Source organism: Octopus sinensis, linkage group LG10 (genome assembly GCF_006345805.1).
Source record: "Octopus sinensis linkage group LG10, ASM634580v1, whole genome shotgun sequence".
NCBI classification, from domain to species: domain Eukaryota; kingdom Metazoa; phylum Mollusca; class Cephalopoda; order Octopoda; family Octopodidae; genus Octopus; species Octopus sinensis.
This window is the reverse complement of record NC_043006.1, coordinates 81,933,604-81,961,413: the sequence shown is the minus strand read 5'-3', so window position 1 is coordinate 81,961,413 and position 27,810 is coordinate 81,933,604. Positions and strand designations below refer to the sequence as shown.

At 36.7% G+C, this 27,810-nt stretch overlaps 1 protein-coding gene across 2 annotated transcripts in view; it reads left to right on the top strand.

The window, feature by feature from the left end:
* The window catches only part of LOC115216707 (alkaline ceramidase 3), a 343,156-nt gene that overhangs the window by 233,981 nt on the left and 81,365 nt on the right, over window positions 1-27,810 (top strand). For both annotated transcript variants that reach the window (XM_036506853.1, XM_029786241.2), the window contains one exon: window positions 26,029-26,081. In XM_036506853.1, the coding sequence (XP_036362746.1) occupies window positions 26,029-26,081 (53 nt within the window). The remainder of the gene's footprint in view (window positions 1-26,028; window positions 26,082-27,810) is intronic.

The following is a 27,810-nucleotide window of genomic DNA, read 5'->3' as shown; positions in this document are numbered from 1 at the left end:
ATTTAAGTGTCAATAGAATGACAAAATATCTCAGTTATGTGATGGTTATGTGGCCTGGTGGTCAGAGTGTTGGACTCAGGTTAAGGTCATGGTTTCAAGTCTCAGATCAGACAGTGCATTGTGTCTCTCAAGCAAAAACATTTCGTTTCACATAACTCCAGTCCAAGGTGCATAGCTCAGTGGTTAGAGTGTCTGACTTACAATCATGAGGGAGTGAGTTTGATTCCCAGACCAGGTTCTGTGTTGTGTTCTTAAACAAGACACTTTATTTCATGTTGCTCCAGTTTGCTCACCTGTAGAGATGAGTTGCGACATCATTGGTGACAAGTTGTATCGGCATTTGCCTTTCACTTGTATGACATCAGTGACATGGTGAATGATAGCTGGTATGCATGGGCAACTGTAGGTCTTCCATAAATAACCTTACCCAGACTTGTGCATTGGAGGGTAACTTTCTAGGTGCAATCCCATGGTCATTCATGACCAAAGGGAATCTTTTTTTTCAGTCCACTCATCTGAGAAAAAAGTATTGCAACAACAGCTGGCAGCATTTGTATTTTAACCCTGTGACAGAATGGTATCCTGTACATTATGTGTGCACCTGGCTTGTCATATAAGAAATCAGGGAAAGAGATACCTTACTTGTAAGTGAACCAGGGGTGGGTCACACAAAGGACATTTCTTCATAAAAAGCAGCCCAGTAATATAGTAGTTATTAATATTTTATGCTTGTTAAGGCGGCAAGCTGGCAGAAATGTTAGCACGCCAGGCAAAATGCTTAGTGGAATTTTGTCTGTCGCTATGTTCTGAGTTCAAATTCCACTGAGGTTGACTTTGCCTTTCATCCTTTCGGAGTTGATAAATTAAGTACCAGTTGGATACTAGGTACTTAATTGACTGGCCTCCTCTAATTGACTGGCTCTAATTGACTCCTCTAATTGACTGACCTCCTCCCCAAAAATTTCGGGCCTTGTGCCTAGAGTAGAAAAGAATATTTTATCCGTGTTTCAAATTCCGTCGAGGTTGACTTTGTCTTTAATCCTTTTAGAGTTGATAAAATAAGTACCAGCTGAGCACTGGGGTTCACTTAAAATAAGTACCAGCCAAGCACTGAGGTTGATGTAATCTCCTCTGAAATTGCTGGCCTAAAATCAAAATTTGAAACCAATATTTCATGTGTGTGTGTGTTTTTGTTAGATGTGTCAGAAATTATTGTTGTTGTTGGCAGTGGTGGTGGTGTTAGCAGCAGTAGCAGCAGCAGCAGTAGTAGTAGTAGTAGTAGATGCTGTTGTTCTTTAGCCATAGGTCAAAAATAGACCTTCGACCGAAAGCATTCTAGCCATGACCATCCCACCTTTATTTTTCTTTATAAACAACATTATCCAATGTATCATTCCCTTTTTTTTTTTTTTTTACACAAGGCAAATTGGATGCAATTTGTTGGGAGAAATGCCTGCTATTTCTAGCAGAAGCTAGTGGTGTGTGATTCTTCTTAAATACTTCACCAGATACACATTTTCTGAGCATGTTCGTAACACTAAATATTTCTACACAATTCCAATCTCTTTAACATTTTTACACTATTTATAGCCATAGTATTCTGTGATTTAAACATGTGTATGTGTTTTAATGAAATGCCATTTCATAGAAAGGATGGATAGATTACAGAATACAGTTACAGTACAATTCTATATTTTTGAGACGAGGAATTTATATTAGGTATACTGTTTATTTTAGTCGGATTGATGTCCTCATCCTGATTGTTGCTTTTACTACAGTCAGTTATTGTATTCTCCAGCCTTCTTCATAGGTGCAAGAGTGGCTGTGAGGTAAGTAGCTTGCTTACCAACCACATGGTCCCAGGTTCATTCCCACTGCGTGGCATCTTGGGCAAGTGTCTTCTACTATAGCCTCGGGCTGACCAAAGCCTTGTGAGTGGATTTGGTAGACGGAAACTGAAAGAAGCCTGTCGTATATATATTATATATATATATATATATATATATACATATATATTTGTGTATATGTTTGTATGTCTGTGTTTGTCCCCCACCCCAACATTGCTTGATAACCGATGGTGGTGTGTTTATGTCCCCTGTAACTTAGTGGTTTGGCAAAAGAGACCGATAGAGTGAGACACAGTCGTATGTGTGTGTGTGTGTGTATGTTTGTGTATCTGTGTTTGTCCCCTCAACATCGCCTGACAACCGATGCTGGTGTGTTTACATCCCCGTAACCTAGCGGTTCGGCAAAAGAGACCGATAGAATAAGTACTAGGCTTACAAAGAATAAGTCCTGAGGTCGATTTGTTCGGCTAAAGATGGTGCTCCAGCATGGCCGCAGTCAGATGACTGAAACAAGTAAAAGTGTATGCGTCTACATATTTTTCAAAAGAAGTAACCATTGGAGACCAATAACCAATAAATGAGAGCTTCTTTTTATAAAAATACACTAGGTGGTGTTTGCCCAAATTTCAAAGACAGTTCCTTCTTGCTCTTGTTACTGCAAATGCAGTGAACAAGTCATTGGACCATGGAAATTAGCAACCAACAGCCCTATTTTTCTCACCAAATGCAATTGAAATAAACCAAATATTAAGTCTAAGTTGGCTTTTTCACCCTTTTATTACTACATCTCTTCTGAAATACACTGCTTTCATTTCTATTAATTTCTAAAAATAATGAAGAATTCAGTCAAATAACTCTGACATTATTAAGCTGGTAGCTGGAGCATAAATTAATATGAAATTTTGATAGAAGGTTTTTATTTAGATACAAGAAGATTGTATTCTAGAATCAGGAGCAGTCTCAGATGGGTTGGTATCAAGAGAGTTAAAATTTGAATGAATCAATCAATACAGTTGTTTTATTCAACAATATTACAATTATGTCAGTGTACCTTATTGAAAGTATTTACATATTATTTCATTTTGTATGGTCATGACACCGATTAGAATATTTGATTCAGAATTTTTAAATGTTTGATTTTAATCTTTTTTTTTTTGAGATATCGGTTTGCTTTTTTCAAAACAGATACTTTTAAGTATTGATGTATTTTCTTTATTATTCATAATCATTCAGCAGTAAAATATTGATTACCGTTCAGATTATAATTTTCCTATATAAATTTCAAAAGACCAAGTTTACTCGGCATTCAACTGATTGAACTTAACTATCGCAGGCACTAAGACACTTTAACTACCCAGGAGGGTTACAAGGCAGACAGAAGCACAGAACATGGCAACAGAGGGGTATCCAGGAGTCATGACCTGGATGTGGCCTGGGCCCTTTAAACTGTAAGGAGTTAAGGGCCAAAACACTTGCATGAAGAGAATTCTTTGCTAAAACCCTTCTGCTCATCACTTGTCCCTTAAGTCTCTCACTACCATACTGGTTCCTAATCTCTGGTCAATGGAGACAGTGCCTATACTATAATATTTATACCAGTCTCTTTGTTTTGGTTGTTTTGCTTTTTTCTTTATTTTGAATTGTCATCAAGTGTCTACTTCCTGAATGGAGATATAGAAACGTAGCTGGATTCATATGACATTTTGTTTGTAGTAAATTGAACTGCAGAACAAAAGAGAAAGCTATATGATGCTTGTTGATGTTCTTGTATTTTTGAAGTGCATTTACATTGAAAAGAAGAATTGTGAATGGAATAGTTTCATGGAAGCTGTTTTCTAGCAGTCTACTTGAAGTAAACTCTGTATTTGTTTGCTAGAAACCTACAAAGAAATTCATGAAGTAACAAAAGCACTCAGAGAGCCCTAACCCTAACCCTAACCCCAACTCTGCCAAAGCAACACCAACGTCCTCTTGATGATTAACCAGACATGATTTTTAAAAATGAGAATGACTGAAATAAACTCGGCTGCTCTCGCAAACGAGAATACTAAAAATGAACCTGACCGCTCTCAAAAATTAATTTTTAAAAATGGAAAAATAATCCAGAATTTTTGTCTGGTACCAGATTGATCCCAAAATCTAATCAGTTCATGCCAGTCACAAGGCCAAACATCCCTGAAAGTTTCATTCGAATCTACTCAGTGGTTCTTGAAATATCTTGTTCACAGACAAACAAACAAACATGACTGAAAACAATACCTCTGCTTTTGCTAAGGCAGAGGTAATAAAGCTTGTGGGGTCAAGTTGTTGGATTATTGTTCATGTGGACGAAAGCTATCTCAGTCTACTGTTACAGCCTTAGAAAATTATATACCCTCGTTGCCTCAGTTTGCGGAGCTAACTATAGGTTTCAATGTTCAGTGTTTGAATGGTATGTGCATGTGTGTGTGTGCCTACGTGCATGTGCATGAGTGTGAGTGTGTGTGTGTGTGTGTGTGTGGTGTGTGTGTGTGTGTGTGTGTTAGTTGTAAAATTGGTTTCTCGATGATGTATACAACTATTAAGATCTGGAATTAAATAGATGGGCTGCTTAATAATGATTTGTAATCAAAGGGACAATATAAACAATATAAATGAAAGGGACAATACAAATACATTCATTTTGCTACAAATGAATATATGAATCCACTTGTGTTTCTATGGATACATTCATGAAGTAGACTCCATGTACATGGCATCTGTTCATTGAACATAGCCATGATTAGGATTGCTAACCTACTTGCACTTTTAATGTTAACTTCAAAGTGTCCAGGATCTGCTTTTGTTTTTCTGTTGTGTCACCCATGGTTTTTGAGGCCATCTTAGAGGAGTTTGTTTCATGTAATGATCACACAACTCTTGAATATTTGCAAGGAAGACAATAGAATGTAGGCAATTTGCAAGGTGCTTGCTACTGGGAGAGGGTTAGGCTCCTCTAGATTTACTTGCTTTACGCATAACACACTAATAATCAAGACTATGATGGTGATTCAGTGACTCAGTGTATTGTTGCTCTCTCCACCATCACAGCTTGGTGAAAGAGAGAGAGAGAGAAGAGAGAGAGAGAAGTGAGGGAGTGCAAGAAAGAGAGAGAAGTGAGGGAGTACTAGAGAAAGAAAGAGAGCGAGAAGTGAAGAGTACAAGAGAGAGAAGGTGAAGTGAGGGTGTGCAAAAGAGAGAGAGAGAGAGAAAGTGGGGGTGGAGGTCATTTAAATAAATCTACAAGATGTATTTGTTTCCTTTCATAATCTAAAGGCTCTGCCTTCCAGAGCTTCCTGCAAGATTGTGGCCTTTGGATACCCTTTCGTCATATTCCAGACAAGAATTCTTACTCTCCTTTCTCTGCAAACCTTCTTCTTTTAACCCTCTTGAGACACCCAGGCCGATTGATCAACCCAAGGGACACAGACTGAAAGTACTTTGAGGCTGATCCATTGGCCTAATGAAACAAACGTTTTGAGGTGTAGTAGCCAATCAGGAATAGTCTTTCAGTAGATATAATATAAAGCTATATGATATATATAGATTTACATACTAATAAAGTAGTTTTAGGTATTTTATCCTTTGTTTTCTACATGCACTCATCAAATTCAATCTCAACAGAAAGAAAAAACTTTGGTCTTTTTGGCTACACATACCAAAACATTGTGTGTCTCAAAAAGGTTAACTGCAACTAGGTCCTTGTAGAGTTACAATACCAGTTTTGGAAAATTGCTATTTGTAAATCTCACAATGAGAGATATTCAGCAACAGTACTTTGGAGTAAAGATTATTTGCCAACATAACATGGTAGTCCTAGTTTAGAATGGATTTTGCTGTAATTTAGCCCCAAGAGAGATCGTCTCCAGCTGGCTATACAACATGATCTGTGTCCTTATATTTTCAAACAAGGGAATCTAGCACTCTCACTTAGCTCAAAACAATATCTGTGTATTGCGATTTCCAGGTTATTTCCCTTCATCAGCACAGAATAATTGTTCAGCTAGTGGTGGCACTGCTAAATTCCCATTCGAAATATATAGTTTTCAAAGTGACACCTAGTCACTGATCTATAAATTAGAAAATTACTATTGGTAAATCTCACAAGTAGAGATATTCAACAACAGTACTTTGGAGTAAAGATTATTTGCCAACATAACATGGCAGTCCTGGTTTAGGACGATGTCTCCTGGAGCTAAATTACAGCAACATTCGTCCTAAACCAGGACTGTCATGTTATGTTGGCAAATAATCTTTACTCCAATACCAGTTTTGTTTCGTTTTATGATATATCTTTTTTTTTCTTAATGTTAGATAGATAGATGGCTGGATAGATAGCCAGAATATGAATACATTGCAAGTGAGAGGTGACAGCTTTCTGAAATGAACCAACTCACTGCCTGATATAGCATCATTACTACTACTACTACTACTACTACTACTACTACTACTACTACTACTACTACTACTAACACCACCACCACCACCATCCATCCGGAAAAATTTAAACGGAGGTTTACCTACTTGCAAACAAATGTGGTAACATGTAACATTATTGACCAAGGTTACCATGGTCTTTTCCGTAAGCTTTTCTTTCCACGGATAAACCTTCACCGCTTCCCTCTTTACACTTTACATCATGACATTTCTGTGATACAGGATCCCTATTGATTGTTTTTTCTTTTTTTTCTTTCCTTTTTTTCCCTCCCCTTTTACAATCCCATTTGATCGAAAACCTACCCCACTTTTTTTTTCTCCCCAAAAAGAAAAGCTCTACTTTGTAATCTGTCCCGTCTGCGTGCAGCTCTGTGTGGCTAATAAAGAAACATATCTATCTATCTATCTTTCTATCTCTCCATCCATCCATCCAGCCAACCAGCCAACCAACCAACCAACATTTGTATTCTGTACTGTTGTAGGTAGGACAATCTGACAGGAGCTATCAAGTTGGAGAGCTCCACCAGGCTCCAACTGTCTGTTTTGACCCGGTTCCTATGACTGGATATCCTTCTTAGTGCCAACAACTTTACAGAGTGTACTGGATGCCTTTTATGTGACACCAGCATGGGTGCTTCTTACATGGTACCAACACAGCTGCTTTTTCATGGCACCAGCATGAATGCCTTTTACATGTGTGTGTTAGTATTTCCAGCATATACACACATGTATATGCAAATGTGTGTGTGTGTGTATATGTCTATATAAATATATATATATATATATATATATATATATAGACATATACACACAATACCATATATATTGGTAAAAACGGTAAGATAACAAAAGAAAGAAAGAGACCTCAATATTATGTAAATAGAGGAATTTATCTGTAAAATAATATGTGACAATTATTCAGTAGCCAAGATAAAACTCTGAGTTTCGGATGCCAAGATGGAATCCACACCACCATCTCTTTGGTTATCTGATGGCTACTGAATAATTGTCACATTATTTTACATATATATATATATATATATATATATATATATATATATATATATATATTATATATATATATATGTATATGTATACACACACACCACACACACATACATACATGCATAGAGAATAATCTTTTAAACACAAATTCTGTGGGGTAGTTGGTGTTATTAAGTGCATCCAGCCATAAAATCCATGTCAAAGCAGATACTGTAGTCTGGTGTAGTCTTCTAACTGGCTGGCTCCTGTCACACCGCCTAACCCATGGCAGCATGGATTGCAGGCATTAAACAACAACAACAATGATGATGATGATGGTGGTGGTGGTGTTGGTGATGAAACTGTGCAGCTCTACATTTTGTAATTTATTTTTTGTTACTTATCTTGAAGTAGGATCTAACTCAGTTTGATGTTTAGTTTAATCTAATAACTTTTCTTTTTTGCTTTTTTGCTCTTTAAAAATTTTTACTTTTTCATATTTGTTTTGTTTTTTTTTTTTCTCTAAATACATTTATTTGTGCAACACTAACTCACTCAATTCCCTTGCTAATTTTCTGTGAATTAGATTTTAAATGAATTGAAATAGAATTGAGCTGCATTTGCATTTATTATTTTTGATGATGTTGTTGTCGTTGTTGATGTTATTGCTATTGTTGGTGTTGTCATCCTTGGTATTGTTCTCGTTCTTGTTACTATCTAGCATTAGACCTATGATCAAAGGCATTCCAACCATGATCAACCTGTTGTTGATGTTATTGCTATTGTTGGTGTTGTCATCCTTGGTATTGTTCTCGTTCTTGTTACTATCTAGCATTAGACCTATGATCAAAGGCATTCCAGCCATGATCAACCTGTTGTTGATGTTATTGCTATTGTTGGTGTTGTCATCCTTGGTATTGTTCTCGTTCTTGTTACTATCTAGCATTAGACCTATGATCAAAGGCATTCCAGCCATGATCAACCTGTTGTTGATGTTATTGCTATTGTTGGTGTGTTGTCATCCTTGGTATTGTTCTCGTTCTTGTTACTATCTAGCATTAGACCTATGATCAAAGGCATTTCAGCCATGATCAACCTGTTGTTGATGTTATTGCTATTGTTGGTGTTGTCATCCTTGGTATTGTTCTCGTTCTTGTTACTATCTAGCATTAGACCTATGATCAAAGGCATTTCAGCCATGATCAACCTGTTGTTGTGTATTGCTATTGTTGTGGTGTTGTCATCCTTGGTATTGTTCTCGTTCTTGTTACTATCTAGCATTAGACCTATGATCAAAGGCATTTCAGCCATGATCAACCTGTTGTTGATGATGTTATTGCTATTGTTGGTGTTGTCATCCTTGGTATTGTTCTCGTTCTTGTTACTATCTAGCATTAGACCTATGATCAAAGGCATTTCAGCCATGATCAACCTGTTGTTGATGTTATTGCTATTGTTGGTGTTGTCATCCTTGGTATTGTTCTCGTTCTTGTTACTATCTAGCATTAGACCTATGATCAAAGGCATTTCAGCCATGATCAACCTGTTGTTGATGTTATTGCTATTGTTGGTGTTGTCATCCTTGGTATTGTTCTCGTTCTTGTTACTATCTAGCATTAGACCTATGATCAAAGGCATTTCAGCCATGATCAACCTGTTGTTGATGTTATTGCTATTGTTGGTGTTGTCATCCTTGGTATTGTTCTCGTTCTTGTTACTATCTAGCATTAGACCTATGATCAAAGGCATTTCAGCCATGATCAACCTGTTGTTGATGTTATTGCTATTGTTGGTGTTGTCATCCTTGGTATTGTTCTCGTTCTTGTTACTATCTAGCATTAGACCTATGATCAAAGGCATTCCAGCCATGATTAAACTGTTGTTGATGTTATTGCTATTGTTGGTGTTGTCATCCTTGGTATTGTTCTGTTACTATCTAGCATTAGACCTATGATCAAAGGCATTCCAGCCATGATCAACCTGTTGTTGATGTTATTGCTATTGTTGGTGTTGTCATCCTTGGTATTGTTCTCGTTCTTGTTACTATCTAGCATTAGACCTATGATCAAAGGCATTTCAGCCATGATCAACCTGTTGTTGATGTTATTGCTATTGTTGGTGTTGTCATCCTTGGTATTGTTCTCGTTCTTGTTACTATCTAGCATTAGACCTATGATCAAAGGCATTTCAGCCATGATCAACCTGTTGTTGATGTTATTGCTATTGTTGGTGTTGTCATCCTTGGTATTGTTCTCGTTCTTGTTACTATCTAGCATTAGACCTATGATCAAAGGCATTCCAGCCATGATCAACCTGTTGTTGATGTTATTGCTATTGTTGGTGTTGTCATCCTTGGTATTGTTCTCGTTCTTGTTACTATCTAGCATTAGACCTATGATCAAAGGCATTCCAGCCATGATCAACCTGTTGTTGATGTTATTGCTATTGTTGGTGTTGTCATCCTTGGTATTGTTCTCGTTCTTGTTACTATCTAGCATTAGACCTATGATCAAAGGCATTTCAGCCATGATCAACCTGTGTTGATGTTATTGCTATTGTTGGTGTTGTCATCCTTGGTATTGTTCTCGTTCTTGTTACTATCTAGCATTAGACCTATGATCAAAGGCATTTCAGCCATGATCAACCTGTTGTTGATGTTATTGCTATTGTTGGTGTTGTCATCCTTGGTATTGTTCTCGTTCTTGTTACTATCTAGCATTAGACCTATGATCAAAGGCATTCCAGCCATGATCAACCTGTTGTTGATGTTATTGCTATTGTTGGTGTTGTCATCTTGGTATTGTTCTCGTTCTTGTTACTATCTAGCATTAGACCTATGATCAAAGGCATTTCAGCCATGATCAACCTGTTGTTGATGTTATTGCTATTGTTGGTGTTGTCATCCTTGGTATTGTTCTCGTTCTTGTTACTATCTAGCATTAGACCTATGATCAAAGGCATTTCAGCCATGATCAACCTGTTGTTGATGTTATTGCTATTGTTGGTGTTGTCATCCTTGGTATTGTTCTCGTTCTTGTTACTATCTAGCATTAGACCTATGATCAAAGGCATTCCAGCCATGATTAAACTGTTGTTGATGTTATTGCTATTGTTGGTGTTGTCATCCTTGGTATTGTTCTCGTTCTTGTTACTATCTAGCATTAGACCTATGATCAAAGGCATTCCAGCCATGATCAACCTGTTGTTGATGTTATTGCTATTGTTGGTGTTGTCATCCTTGGTATTGTTCTCGTTCTTGTTACTATCTAGCATTAGACCTATGATCAAAGGCATTCCAGCCATGATCAACCTGTTGTTGATGTTATTGCTATTGTTGGTGTTGTCATCCTTGGTATTGTTCTCGTTCTTGTTACTATCTAGCATTAGACCTATGATCAAAGGCATTTCAGCCATGATCAACCTGTTGTTGATGTTATTGCTATTGTTGGTGTTGTCATCCTTGGTATTGTTCTCGTTCTTGTTACTATCTAGCATTAGACCTATGATCAAAGGCATTCCAGCCATGATCAACCTGTTGTTGATGTTATTGCTATTGTTTGTGTTGTCATCCTTGGTATTGTTCTCGTTCTTGTTACTATCTAGCATTAGACCTATGATCAAAGGCATTCCAGCCATGATCAACCTGTTGTTGATGTTATTGCTATTGTTGGTGTTGTCATCCTTGGTATTGTTCTCGTTCTTGTTACTATCTAGCATTAGACCTATGATCAAAGGCATTCCAGCCATGATTAAACTGTTGTTGATGTTATTGCTATTGTTGGTGTTGTCATCCTTGGTATTGTTCTCGTTCTGTTACTATCTAGCATTAGACCTATGATCAAAGGCATTCCAGCCATGATTAAACTGTTGTTGATGTTATTGCTATTGTTGTGTTGTCATCCTTGGTATTGTTCTCGTTCTTGTTACTATCTAGCATTAGACCTATGATCAAAGGCATTTCAGCCATGATCAACCTGTTGTTGATGTTATTGCTATTGTTGGTGTTGTCATCCTTGGTATTGTTCTCGTTCTTGTTACTATCTAGCATTAGACCTATGATCAAAGGCATTCCAGCCATGATCAACCTGTTGTTGATGTTATTGCTATTGTTGGTGTTGTCATCCTTGGTATTGTTCTCGTTCTTGTTACTATCTAGCATTAGACCTATGATCAAAGGCATTCCAGCCATGATCAACCTGTTGTTGATGTTATTGCTATTGTTGGTGTTGTCATCCTTGGTATTGTTCTCGTTCTTGTTACTATCTAGCATTAGACCTATGATCAAAGGCATTCCAGCCATGATTAAACTGTTGTTGATGTTATTGCTATTGTTGGTGTTGTCATCCTTGGTATTGTTCTCGTTCTTGTTACTATCTAGCATTAGACCTATGATCAAAGGCATTCCAGCCATGATTAAACTGTTGTTGATGTTATTGCTATTGTTGGTGTTGTCATCCTTGGTATTGTTCTCGTTCTTGTTACTATCTAGCATAGACCTATGATCAAAGGCATTCCAGCCATGATCAACCTGTTGTTGATGTTATTGCTATTGTTGGTGTTGTCATCCTTGGTATTGTTCTCGTTCTTGTTACTATCTAGCATTAGACCTATGATCAAAGGCATTCCAGCCATGATTAAACTGTTGTTGATGTTATTGCTATTGTTGGTGTTGTCATCCTTGGTATTGTTCTCGTTCTTGTTACTATCTAGCATTAGACCTATGATCAAAGGCATTCCAGCCATGATTAAACTGTTGTTGATGTTATTGCTATTGTTGGTGTTGTCATCCTTGGTATTGTTCTCGTTCTTGTTACTATCTAGCATTAGACCTATGATCAAAGGCATTCCAGCCATGATTAAACTGTTGTTGATGTTATTGCTATTGTTGGTGTTGTCATCCTTGGTATTGTTCTCGTTCTTGTTACTATCTAGCATTAGACCTATGATCAAAGGCATTCCAGCCATGATCAACCTGTTGTTGATGTTATTGCTATTGTTGGTGTTGTCATCCTTGGTATTGTTCTTGTTACTATCTAGCATTAGACCTATGATCAAAGGCATTCCAGCCATGATCAACCTGTTGTTGATGTTATTGCTATTGTTGGTGTTGTCATCCTTGGTATTGTTCTCGTTCTTGTTACTATCTAGCATTAGACCTATGATCAAAGGCATTTCAGCCATGATCAACCTGTGTTGATGTTATTGCTATTGTTGGTGTGTCATCCTTGGTATTGTTCTCGTTCTTGTTACTATCTAGCATTAGACCTATGATCAAAGGCATTCCAGCCATGATTAACTGTTGTTGATGTTATTGCTATTGTTGGTGTTGTCATCCTTGGTATTGTTCTTGTTACTATCTAGCATTAGACCTATGATCAAAGGCATTCCAGCCATGATCAACCTGTTGTTGATGTTATGCTATTGTTGGTGTTGTCATCCTTGGTATTGTTCTCGTTCTTGTTACTATCTAGCATTAGACCTATGATCAAAGGCATTCCAGCCATGATTAAACTGTTGTTGATGTTATTGCTATTGTTGGTGTTGTCATCCTTGGTATTGTTCTCGTTCTTGTTACTATCTAGCATTAGACCTATGATCAAAGGCATTCCAGCCATGATCAACCTGTTGTTGATGTTATTGCTATTGTTGGTGTGTCATCCTTGGTATTGTTCTTGTTACTATCTAGCATTAGACCTATGATCAAAGGCATTCCAGCCATGATCAACCTGTTGTTGATGTTATTGCTATTGTTGGTGTTGTCATCCTTGGTATTGTTCTCGTTCTTGTTACTATCTAGCATTAGACCTATGATCAAAGGCATTTCAGCCATGATCAACCTGTTGTTGATGTTATTGCTATTGTTGGTGTTGTCATCCTTGGTATTGTTCTCGTTCTTGTTACTATCTAGCATTAGACCTATGATCAAAGGCATTCCAGCCATGATTAAACTGTTGTTGATGTTATTGCTATTGTTGGTGTTGTCATCCTTGGTATTGTTCTTGTTACTATCTAGCATTAGACCTATGATCAAAGGCATTCCAGCCATGATCAACCTGTTGTTGATGTTATTGCTATTGTTGGTGTTGTCATCCTTGGTATTGTTCTCGTTCTTGTTACTATCTAGCATTAGACCTATGATCAAAGGCATTCCAGCCATGATCAACCTGTTGTTGATGTTATTGCTATTGTTGGTGTTGTCATCCTTGGTATTGTTCTCGTTCTTGTTACTATCTAGCATTAGACCTATGATCAAAGGCATTCCAGCCATGATCAACCTGTTGTTTTCCTATGTGCAACTGACCCAGAACTGCCTCATCTTAGGCTTATATTTTTTCTTCTAAAAGGCTGTGTGGTAGATGGAGAGATTTGAGTGATTTGGTTGTTTTTCCTTGCAGCTTCAGCAGCCATGTAGAGGTTCTCTTGTGAGCTTGGAAATTTCATTCTATTTTATAACAGATAGGTCTATTATTGGCAATGCATGGTTTGCTTCAGGTGGTGATTTACCATTATAGAAGAGAGAATCTCTTCTAGGTTAAACTAAGCTAAGTTCAAGAAGATGCATAATTTTATTTCTAACTAGCAGTATCGCCCAGCGTTGCTCGGGTTTGTAAGGGAAATAACTATATAAGCATTTTTAGAGAGTCATAGCCAAAAAATAGCAAAAAAATGCATTAAAAATGAAAAAAAATGATGGTAAATTTTGGTAAATTTTTTTAAAAATCGTTGACTCATCGTAGACATTTTTAGAGAGTTACTTCCCTTATATAATAGCGAAAAAATGCGTTAAAATGGAAAAAAATGATGGTAAATTATTTTTAAAATCGTAGACTCATCGTAGACGCTCGCTAATACCCAGAAGGGCTCGATATGAATCACGACTATAAGATACCCGGTTTTGGTTAAACTGCACTGCAAAATGTGGGAGTAGTTAGGAATCTAAATCGTAGGAGACAGACACACAACTTCACTTTTATATATAAAGATTTTAAAATTTTTCGTTTTTTCTTTTCCATAAAATACAAGAACATTCTTGAAGGTTTTAGTTATTTTAGTTATCAGTTGTCATATATATATCTGACAAGTTTATTTCAGTTTCTGCCTACCAAATCCACTCACAGAGCTTTGGTCGGCCCGAGGCTATAGTAGAAGACACTTGCCCATGCCATACCGTGGGACTGAACCTGGAACCATGTGGTTGGGAAGCAAGCTTCTTATCACAAAGCCACTCCTGCACCTATATATATATCACAGTATTGACCAGGTCATCAGATGCTGTTATACACTGCTGGTCATAATGCGCTTCCAATTTTGTCTTGATTGCACCATTCATTTCCATTTTGACCCAAATTGCTTGACTAAATTGTCTTCCCCGCATCTTGGATGCCTTCCAAGTAGCCTTTTCCGATTTCTTGTATATCATATTGTTCACTCCACTTCATTTTCAAAACATCTCATTTCGGATGAGCTGTCTTAAGTGATGTTCCTAGCATAGGTCTTTCCATGGCCCTTTGCATCATAGCCAATCGATGTTCTGTCCTCTCTGTAGTAGCCCACATCTCCCTTGCATATAGAAGTGAAGGTAGGATGATGTTATTGATGATTCTGGTTCATATAGCATTGTCTACCTTTGTTTGGAGTGCATCCTTTATTGAGTTAAGTGCCTTCCATCTTGCTCTTATGCTATTTGAGATTTCAACATCCATATCTCAGCATATATTCACTATATGTGTATACATATGTATATATACACACGCACATATTAAAGTTTGCATGTTGGCATGCATGTGTATTATACATATGTATGTATGTGGATATATATATATATAGGCATAGGAGTGGCTGTGTGGTAAATAATTTGCTTATGAACCACATGGTTCCGGGTTCAGTCCCTCTGTGTGGCACCTTGGACAAGTGTCTTCTATAGCCTTGGGCCAACCAAACCCTTGTCAGTGGATTTGGTAGACAGAAACTGAAAGAAGCCCGTTGTATATATATGTATGTGTTTGTGTCTGTGCTTGACAACCGATGGTGGTGTGTTTACGTCCCTGTAACTTAATGGTTCGGCAAAAGAGACCGATAGAATAAGTACTAGGCTTACAAAGAATAAGTCCTGGGGTCGATTTGCTCAACTAAAGGTGGTGCTCCAGCATGACCACAGTCAAATGACTGAAACAAATAAAGATATATATATATATATGTACATGTGTGTGTGTGTGTTCTGTTAACTAGTCAATTATATTGTGATTTTGTTCTTTGCATGTTCTTATGGCACTGTGAGAAATTGGCATTACCACTGCATCCACCATCCTCATTATCAATGTTATTGTTATTATTATTATTATTATTATTATTATTATTATTATTATTATTAAGTCACAGAGACTTATATTTTTATACACTAAATTTTGAAATATGCTATGCATAAAAATGCTTATATATTTTTTATACATCTCTTTCATTGCATTCCTATAGGATGGCATAATTGAAATTTAATGATATATTTAAATCTACTTTCTTAGCATACACATATATAGGGAATGCTGTTAATAGCTGAAAAAGAAGAAATCACATTTTCAAGAAAAATATGAATAAATCATACCTACTCTGTAATTAGAACTGAATTCTTTTGAATTGTTGATTTTCTACCCTAGCAACTTGGTTGCCTAAATTGCATACATGCATGCATGCATGAATATAGATATGTGTGTGCGTGTGTGTATGCGTGCATAATACATTTAAATGTATACATATATTCATATCTCTCTCACTCTATCTAGTGATCTTTTTCTCCCTCCATATATATGTCTATATATATATATATATGGAGAAGGAGTGCGCACATAAGCATGCATGCACACACACTCATCTATATTCATACATGTATACATTTATATATGTGACTACTTGTTTTTATATATATGTATATATATATATATATTTCTCTCTCTCACTCCGTATAGAGAGATAGATAGATAGATAGATAGATAGATAGATAGATAGATAGATAGATAGATAGATAGATAGATAGATAGATAGGATTCAGGAGAGTTGTGTGTGTAGATAGTTTCCATTTTTATAATTTACAAAATCATGAAATCTATCCTCGGGAGAAAAGAGTTTCTAATAATAATAATAATAATAATAATAATAATAATAACATTGGTGATGGTGATGGTAGCAGTGGTGGTTGTGGTTGTGGTGGTGATGATGATGATGTGTGTGTACATATGTGTTTATCTGTACTATGCTGAAAAGAAATAGCATTGGTGGTTTCTTTACATCAGCAGCAAGTTAGTTATTTATTTTGAGATCCTTTGGAGATTAAAAACCCGGCAGTTTAGCTCCAAGTGACAAAAAAGAAAGTCATGTATTTTGTTTTATTACATGTCATCTTATTTAATATTACTGTCTTCAAGTTGTTGCACTTGTACGTGTTACGAATAAATCAATTTATATAGCAATTCTCATGGAATCAAAGACAATAATATTTGTTTTGATTCTCCATTGTTTCTGAAAATAAGTTGTAGGAGAGACAATATTTCCTTGCTAAGTGGGTAGCATATTAGGTCTGTGTTGTTAACCCACTGAGGCTGCGACATTTGCCCAAGGGCTGTGATATTTGCCCAAGGGCTGTGATATTTGCCCAAGGTGCTGTGTGGTCTAACTGAACCTGGAGCACTGGATACTATGTTCTACATTACCTCTGTTCATCTGACCACTGTCTGGTTATCAAACAAGTTTCTGTGGAAAGTCAACTTGCAATAGACAGGTTTCTTGTGTAGGTGCAAATTTCTCTCACATATGCTTAATGCTATGGCAGCCATGATTGGGATTCAGTCCTATGTCTATTGTTAATCGTTTTGGAAAGATTGTAGAAACCTAACATGACAATAACAAGTCCCTTAACTCCTTCGGAGTCTTTGGGGCACCGCAACCATGCAGCATATCTAGGACAAGAAAGCCTAGCAGAGCCCATCCCTCTCCAGGCTAAACTCATTTCTGCAGCTGAGTGAACAGGAGCAACATGAAATGAAGCATTTTGCTCAAGAACACAATGGATTGCCCTGTTCAAGAATCGAAACCACAATCTTATGGTTGTGAATCCAACACCCTAACCCCTAAGTGATGTGCCTCCACTCATGGTACTCATTTCTACAGGTGACTGGAATGGAGCAACATGAAATGAAGTGTTTTCCTCAAGAACACAATGCCTCACCTGATCCAGAAATCGAAACCACAATCTTACAACCGTAAGTCCAACACCCTAACCACTCACAAGACATGAGAGGAGTATGTATCTTATTTATAGACTGATACACAATGATTGTCAGCTGTGCAAGCATTTTTATTAAGGTGTACAACCACAGTGTGTGTAATCTGGAATGATAACTTACCTCTCTCTCTCATACTCACACATATGCAAGGTTCACTTCACAATCATTAGTTTCAGGTTCAGTCCCACTGCATGCCACCTTCGGCAAGCATTTTCTGCAATAGCCCCAGGCCAACCAATGCCTTGTGAGTAAATTTGGTAAGTAGAAACTGTGTGGAAGCCTGTTGTGTGTGTGTGTGTGTGTGTGTGTGTGTGTGCGTGTATGCTTGTGTATGCATGTGTGTATATATATGCATGTCCTTGTGTTTGTCTCCTCCACTGTTTGACAACAGTTGTTTGAATACATACCAGTGTTATAAAGAATAAGTACTGTAGGTCAGTGTTTCTCAAACTATCTCATGCGGTGTACTGGCAGTTTTTTTTTCCAATGTACCAGGGACCGGTAATATTTCTTAATAATATTAATTTATACTGGAAACAATATATATAATGAATAGGCATAGGAGTGACTGTTTGGCTGTACAATGCTTGCTCTTTCTGCCACTTACTGTCAGTAATAGTTGTGATAATACAAAAAGACCTTAATATATTATTTTGATATTCCTTTCTATTATAGGCACAATGCCTGAAAAATTTTTTTGGTGGGGTGGGGCTAGTTGATTACATTGGCCCCAGTCTGCAACTGGTACTACTGTCATTGATCCTGAAAGGAAAGGATGAAAGGCAAAGTCAACCTCAGCGGAATTTGAACTCAGGACATAAAGACCAAAGCTATGTCACTAAGCCTTTTGCTAGTTGTGCTCACAAATCTTATTTCTTTATTGCCCACAAGGGGCTAAACATAGAGGGAACAAACAAGGACAGACATAGGGATTAAGTTGATTACATCGACCCCGGTTCATAACTGGTACTTAATTTATTGACCCCGAGAGGATGAAAGGCAAAGTCGACCTCGGCGGAATTTGAACTCAGAACGTAACAGCAGACGAAATACAGCTAAGCATTTCGCCTGGCATGCTAACAATTCTGCCAGCTCTCCGCCTTGTCTAAATCATTAGTATTGATTTCAAACGTTGGCATTAGGCCCTCACATGATGTGGGTGGTGGGTGGTGTATATATCCGTTTACATGAACCCCAGCTCTTGATGGGTAACCTATTTTATTAATTTCAAAAGTGTGAAAGGGAAAGTATGAACATTATTGAGATTTGTATTCTGCATGTAAAGGGAGATAACTAAATACCACAAGATATCTTGCCCAACCCACTATCAATTTTATTGATTACTACTAAAACCAAAACATTAATGCTGAATAAACTATCACTCTTATAATAAATACCATTGTGTATTTATATATTTCAGTCATATTAGAGTTATCTGCCTTGTTTACTAAAAGAGCAAAGATCTCCTTTGGTCATGAATGGTCATGGGTTTGCACCTAGAAAATTCCCCTCTGAGGCATAAGTCTGGGCTCACCAGTCCTTCCACCAATGTTATCTAAGGGAACAACAATGACCATACAGCTTGGCACCAGTGACATCACAACTTGTTTCCACGGCTGAGTGGACTGGAGCAACATAAAATAAAGTGTCTTGCTCAAAAACATAACACACAGCCTGGTCCAAGAATCGAACTCACTACCTCATGATTGTGAGCCCAATGCTGTAGCCACTGAGCCATGCACCTTCACATTGTACTATTGCACATGTTTACTATTGTACAAATAAATATATTTCAAATATCTACTGCTACAATTGAATAAAATTTTCTGCATTTTAACCTCATTTCATAATTATTTTCAATATTTTTAAGTAAGCTAAATATATTTGCTACCGTTATTGATAGCATGGGCTCACAAGTGAATGTATAAAACATTAGCTGTTCCAACAAACCACATGCAAATGTTGAACTGTGTAGCTGCACCTTGTCCTTGTTTGCTTCGTAAACTAGATATAATATTTTCAAAATGTTTGTATGTGAAATTTTATTTTTGTTTTTTGTTTCTTAGAAACCAAATAAACTGATTTGCATATTGTGTTTATGTTTAAATTGAGAGTATTTGTGATGTTGTCGTTGAGCTAGGCTGCTGATTGGACAGAGATGTTCCAGCTGTGACAATTTTATTTCATATTTTTTTGCTGATATATTGTATTTAGGATTACACTATGCAAATAGCCTTCAATTTTTTTAAAGATAGTGGGATGTACTTTAGTGGTAGTGGTAGGAGTTGATTGTTAATGTTTAGAGTTTTACTCTTGCTGTGTTTGTGTGTAAATATACATAAGGAATAGAAAAGTCAATAAAATGTGACAGCCTGTTTCTGAAAATTAGAAAAAAAAGGGCTAAATTCAATTAAGTTAACTGAGTTACCCTGAAATCATTAGCTACTCTTGCTGTTTAACCCCAAGTAAATCTTGATTGAGCAGGTCTATGATTAACCCTTTCGTTACCAACCCGGCTGAAACCAGCTCTGGCTCTGTAGCATAAATGTCTTGTTTTCAGAAGTTTTGAATTAAAATCTTCCACCAAATCTTATACGCAATTTATGTTCCTAACACTAGCTTAATGATAACAAAGTTATTTTACTAAATTCTTTGTTATATTTTAAATAATTGAAAGAAACACAGAGCATCTCAACAGAAATATGGTAACAAAAGGGTTAAAGGCATTCCAACCATGACCGTCTCAACTCTCTTTTTTTTTAAAGTATAGTATGTCCTGATTTACATGATCCAGTGTTCAGTATAAGCACACAAAGTGGTGAGCATCAAATTAATGATGTGTACTTTTATATCTAACACATTTCTGCATACAAGAATGCAAAAGGCATTCACTCTGGGACTGTCTCAGAGAACAAATAAACGTATACATAGGTAAAGGTATGGCAAAGACATGGATGGCTTTGTGACTAAGAAGTTTGCTTCAGAACCACATGGTAAGGGGTTCAGTCCCACTGTGTGAATTTTGTTGGCTAACATTCTATACTAGAGCCTCCTCGTGAGGGAAATAGGTTGGTAGAAATTGTGTGTGTGTGTGTGTGGTGTGTGTGTGTGTGTGTGTGTGTGCGTGCGTGTGTGTGTGTTTTCTCCCTGCTTTTACATGTTCAGTATCTGTAAACAAAGCAACAGCCTCACTATCAATACAAGCAGTAGTATCATATATTTACTATCAACCACAAAAGCTTCTTTGGTCTTCTTGGCATATCTTAAGATGTTGTGCAATCTTTGTAAACAAGAGAGACTCTTAAGTGTGTCCAGGCTATTTTGTTGATCGATAAATTAGGAGATTATAATCTTATTTGGTAACAGGTGAGGTTTGCTGATAGGAAACTGCATCCAGCTGTAGAAAATCTGACTCAACAGATTCCATCTGATCCATACTACCACAAAAAAGTGGATGTTAAGATGATGATGCTGACAACAATGATGGTAATAATGTTGAATAATGATGACTATGAAGATGAGTACCAGTTGAGTACTGGAGTCAATGTAATTGACTTACTCACTTCCCTGACCTTCTTGGCCTTGTACCAAAATTTGAAATTGTTATTACTATCATTAAGTTGTCAAACGAGCAGAATTGTAATCTTGCTGGGCAAAATACTGAGCATCTTTTCAGCCATTTTTACATTCTGAATTCAAATTATCATTCTTTGATGTGATATAAATTTCCTAACATGTATACAAGGCCTCAGTGGAGGCACGTGGCTTAGTGGTTAGGGTGTCAGCACCATGATCATAAGATTGTGGTTTCGATTCCTGGACTGGGCGACGCGTTGTATTCTTGAGCAAAACACTTCATTTCACATTGCTCCAGTCCACTCAGCTGGCAAAAATGAGTAACGCTGTGATGGACTGGCATCCCGTCCAGCTGGGGAACACATACGCCATAGAAACTGGGAAACCGGGCCCATGAGCCTGGCTAGGCTTTAAAAAGGGGCGCATTTATTTATTTTTATACAAGGCCTAAAATTCTGTGGCTGGGATTATAATATTCCTTGTGTTGATCCAATTACTTTGATTTTAGTGACCTTAGAAGACAAATGGTAAAGTTAACCCCAGCAGGTTTTGAACTCAGAGTAGGAATGTCACAAAAGAGCAACTACCAAGTATTTCGTGAAACACTACAAATTCTGTCTTTCACTTCATTCTGATGAAATAATAATAACGTCTTCTGTAGGCACAAAAATTTGTCTAACAGGATATTTTGCTGACCCCTGTACTTGACTGGTACTTCATTTTATTGACTCCCCTACCTCCCGCCACAACCTGAAATGCTAAGCCATTGTCAACTCAATAATTAAAGTAAGGATGTAAAGGATCTGTATCAAAATACAGGTGTGGGCAAGGTATTTATTTTAAGCTGGTATACCAACCAGCCTTCTCTGCTTATGAGAAAGCCTCTGGCATGGTCACTCAGTCACTCATTTTGTTAGAAATATCAACCGAATTACATTCAAATTACACACTATCATCTTAAGAAAAAGGACACATTGGTCGATGTGGTTCTTGATAGTCAGTATCAGTGGTAGGGCAGGGGGAAAAAAAACCTTTAAAAAAAGTGAGGGAACTCTTACTCCTGGAATGTTTCTTGATTATTAGTTTGCTGAAACTCACACAACAGCAATAACAACAACTGCAACATCAATTAAAGGCTGTAGAGATTGTTGCCATATAGGCATAGGAGTGGCTGTGTGGTAAGTAGCTTGCTTACCAACTACATGGTTCTGGGTTCAGTCCCACTGCGTGGCATCTTGGACAAGTGTTTTCTACTATAGCCTCGGGCTGACCAAAGCCTTGTGAGTGGATTTGGTAGTGAGTGGATTTAGACGGAAACTGAAAGAAGCCCATCGTATATATGTATATATATATATGTGTGTGTGTGTGTGTGTGTATGTGTATGTTTGTGTATCTGTGTTTGTCCCCACAACATCGCTCGACAACCGATGCTGGTGTGTTTACATCCCCGTAACTTAGCGGTTCGGCAAAAGAGACCGATAGAATAAGTACTAGGCTTAAAAAGAATAAGTCCTGGGGTCAATTTGCTCAACTAAAGGCGGTGCTCCAGCATGGCCACAGTCAAATGACTGAAACAAGTAAAAGAGTATAGTGCTTTTCTCAATATCACTCTTGCAGAATTTTTCCTTTTTTTTTTGAATTTTTTTTTCTCTAGAGATTTATGTCATCCCTCATAAATATTTTCTTATACAAACAACAAATTCTGAACCAGTTTTCCTATGTACTGGGCTGGAGGAGGGGGGGGAGACAAGGTGGTTGGCCCAGATGGTGGGTTGTAATGTTTATAGCTACATGTGAAATTAATTACCTTGTATGACAATTAACTGAAGTGCTGACAAATTGTTGTAGCCACCTAAGTGACTGTGGTTGATAGAGGTGAGAGTATTTATATTACTAGTGGCTTTAGTGTTTGTTGATGACAACCACATACATAGTTGATGACAGGAGTATAGATGGACATAATATAGGTTAAATGAACATAATACAGGTAAAGTGGACATAATACATGGGTTGCTTGTTATCAAGATTTATGGCTGTCTGTTGCTATTTCTCAATTGCTGACAGAACAAATGTCAGGTAGGGTATATGCTGTCTCTTGAATATGATAATCACAGCTCAGTGTCTACATCAGTGGTTATAAACCATTTTTGTTTATGGACCCCTTTGATTACTATTCCATTCTGATGGACCCCACCCCTGTAGTGATTCCATGTTTAAAAGCTAGTTTTATAGATTTTTCTTTCAAAATTCCTATTTTGTTTTTCACACATTAACATGTGTAGATTGAACTTTGTGAAGTGTTTTTAAAAGAAACCTAGCTGTTTCTGTGAATAAATACTCCTAAAGCAAAATTTCTTTTTTTTCGTGGACCTTTAAATTACTGTGGGTCCCCAATTTACTATTTTGTTTACACTGACCCCCCCCCCCAAAAAAAAAACTTATGTGGATCCCAGTTGAGAATTATTGGTCCCTATGCATCAGCTTATAAATTTAATGTGGTGGTGAGTTGTATGATGCATCTTGTTCTGTACATGTATTGAGGGAGACATTAAAACCAACACTTAATGTCTTAAATATAGACCTGAACAACAACAATAATAATAACAATAATAATAATAATAATAACATCAAAAAATACCTTAGGAATGAGAACCCAGGTTCAAAATTTCCCCAAGACACCTGAAGAAGGCTGAAGGGTATATCAGTGGAAATGTGTTAACAACAAACAAGATGAGGACAAATATCCGTCGAATGTAAATAATGTAAATAGTGTACATAATTCCTCATCTCTTAAATATAGAACTGTAAGACCATCACTTATTATGTACATTGGGGCAGTGAGCTGGCAGAGTCATTACAACCTGGGATACTTAGTGTTATTTCTTTCAGCTTTCTTCTTTTAGTTCAAATACTGGTGAAGCCAACACTTTGCCTTTCATCTTTTCATCATCGACAAAGTACCAGTCAAGTCCAGCATTGGAGTTGGAGGCAAGATCTCCACTATGGTGGGTGCAGTCCTTCCTTCCTTTGGCAGAAGGCCAGTGGTTTTGATGGGGGTTGGGGGGTAAGTTGATTACATCAACCCTCAGTGTTCCGCTGGTTCTTATTTTATCAAGCCCGAAAGGATGAAAGGCAAAGTGGACCTCAGTGTGATTTGAATTCAGAATGTCAAGACAAATGAAATGCCACTAAGCATTTTGCCTGGCATGCTAACAATTCTGCCAGCTTACCACCTTAAGAGTATGTAAGATATTGTAGTCTTAGATATATAATGTCTGGAATAAAATGCAAGATGTTCATAACTGCAATACATTTGATCTTAGGTCTGTTCAATCTTGGTTGACTGACCTGCAGGCTAAACAACAACAACAACAACAGCAGCAGTTAATTTTTCTCTCTCCTATGATAAAGAGCTCTGCTTGAAATTCTAAGATTTCACTCTCTTCTCTGCTGGCATTATGATATATTTCTCTTTCTGAAGGTTTTTGTACTTACTATATATCAATGTAAACCATCGCTTGTTTCTACAGATTCTGTTTTGCTGTTATTGTCTATACTGTTGTCATGGACACTCAAAGTGTTGCCACATAAGATGCCATTGTTAAATAATTGTTTCTGATTTAGGCTCCAGGGCCAGAGTTTTTGAGGTGGGGTGTTGATTACATGTTCTTAATTTTGAGGGAACTATACCAGTATTTGACTTGTAGTTCATTTTATCTCTCTTTGAATGGTGAAAAGCTATATTAACTTTAACAGGATTTGAACTCGAAACGATAAAGAGTTGGAACAAACACTGCAAACTGTTTTGTCTGATACTTTAATGATTCTGCAATTCCAATAATCCTTTCTACTATAGGCACAATTTGGCAGGAGGGGGTCAGTCGATTAGATCGACCCCAGTATGCAACTGGTACTTAATTTATTGACCCCGAAAGGATGAAAGGCAAAGTTGACCTCGGCAGAATTTGAACTCAGAACATAAAGACCGACGAAATACCTCTAAACATTTTGCGAAATGCTGCAAATCCAATAATAATTTTTGTACTATATGCACAAGGCCTGAAATTTTTGGGGAGGGAGCTAATTTATTAGATTGATTCCAGTGTTTGACTGTTCCTTTACTTTATCAGTCCTGAAAGGATGAAAAGCAAAGTTGACTTTGGCAGGATTTGAACTCAGAATGTAAAAATGAATGAAACAGTGCTTAGCATTTTGTCTGGCTTGCTAATGATTCTGCTAGCTCATCACTTTAAATCCAACAACAATAATAATAATTTCTCATTTTGGTACAAGGTCAGTAATTTTGTGGGGAGGAAAATAGATGATAATATCAACCCCAGTCCCTTGTACTTGACAAGTATTTTATTTCATTGATCCCCTTTCCCAGAAGGACGACTGGCAAAAATGACCTCGGTGAAATTTTAACTTAGAAGGTAAACAGACAGAACGAAGTACCACAAGGCTGGTGTTTGGAACATAATTGAACAAAAAAGTTCAAACAGGAAATCATAACAGATTTTAATTAGAGAATGAATACATTAACTTTTTGATCCCAGGCCATCTGAGATCACCTCTGGCTTTGGTGATACGCTTCTCCTGATTCTAAATTAAAACTTCTAATTATATTTTTATATAAGAACAATTTATTTATTTCACTAAATCACTAAAATTTCTTGCAACGATTATCTTCAAAATTAATTCAAATACCGTGTATTTTATTAGAAATATGTTAATGAGTGCATTTTAAAAGAAGCAGGTTTCGTATCGAAGATGCTTTCACATTCTTGTCTCAGGCTCTTGTATCAAGAGGGCTAACACTTTTACCTTCACTCACTCACCTGTTTTAACTGCTTAACAATAATAAACGATTCCTTTATTTTGTTTCTTTTCAGTGGTTGGTGTAGGATCTTGGTGCTTTCATATGACCTTGCTCTACAGTATGCAGGTACTGAAAAATTTTCTTTCTCTCCTACTTCTTGTTCTTTTTCTGTTCTTCATTTAAAAATTTTAACTTTCTTTTTCCTCCTAATGTATTTCAATTAAATTAATATTTAATTAATCTAATATTTTAGCTCAGCCAGTTTCTTTTTCATTTTTGCTTTTATATTTTTGGTTTTCATAATGTTTTTTTTTGTGGGTGGGGAGTGTTATTCCTGTTTTATTTTCAGGAAAAGTAATTCATTTGTTTAATCAAAATTTCCATTTTTGATTACCTTTCTTTAAAAAACATCACATTAGTTTCTCCGCTCCGTCATCATCATCATTATCATCATCATCATCATCACCACCACTACTGCTACCATCACCAGTACCATCATCATTAACCTAATCTCGATTGTGAAGCATCATTATTAATATTTTCGCATTCATAATCTTAATTAATTTTTCTCAGGAAATTTCATGTGTTCAATATTAATTAGGATATCTTGGAAACCTTCTTATGGTTGTAACCCAAGTATAATCTGGATAATGCAAAAACTCATTAGTTGTAAAACCATCTTTGAGCTTCATTAAGTTTCTCTGTTCTGGAAGCCCTTTCAATCAAGTTGGGTATCCATTTTGTGGAGGATTTTTGCTTATCCATTTCTTTAGCATGTGTTTTTTTGATGGTAGTATGGGTTTGATGAGAGAGATATATCTGGCAAGATTCTGTGATGGATACTTTTCCTGTTGCTTTTCCTGTTTTGCAATTAAGGTTTTTTGTTTTTTATATTCCATTAAACTACAGCCGTGCAAAACAGCTGGTCATAATGTCAACAAGGAATGTCAACTTTATCATTCAAGTGGCAACGAGCATGGAATATCAAGACACACACACACACATTGGCAGTCATACATCTGTGTACACACGCGCACACACACACATGCACACATTGGTGATCATACATCCGTTTACACACACACACACACACATGCAAAAAAAGTTTCCTGCAGTTTCGGTGTGCCGTGTTCTTTTACAAGGCATTGGCTACTTTCAGTGATAGTAGCCAATACTGCCAATACCTACCCATACTGTCACACAACAGAACTGAAACTAAAATTATATGGTTGCAAAGTGATATTCTCAACTACACCACCATACCTAAGCCTTTTTTATTATTATTATTATTATTATTATTATTATTATTATTATTATTATTATTACTAAGGTGGTGAGCTGGCAAAATATATATATATATAAAACAGGTTTTTTTCTGTTTCCACCTACCAAATCCTTTCACAAGGCTATGATCGGCCCAAGGCTATAGTCGAAGGCACTTACTCAAGGTGCCACACAGTGGGACTGAACCAAAAATCTTGTGGTTGGGAAGCAAGCTTCTTACCACACAACCACACCTGCTCCTATATCCCACACCTAGGCCTATACACCTATACATATGTATGTATGTATGTACATGCATACATACATACATACATACATACATACATACATACATACATATATATATATATATATATATATATATATGTATGTATGTATGTATGTATGTATATATATACACACACACACACATACACACTACAAAGTGTCATGAAAAAATTCTTTACTGGTTTAGTAGAGTATTATAATTTTATGTAATTTTTTACTGATTTCAGGCAATTGTTCAGCTTCTCTGAAAAATCTTTAGTATATATGAATGGTTCAGTACAAACATCTCAGTACAAATGTCCAG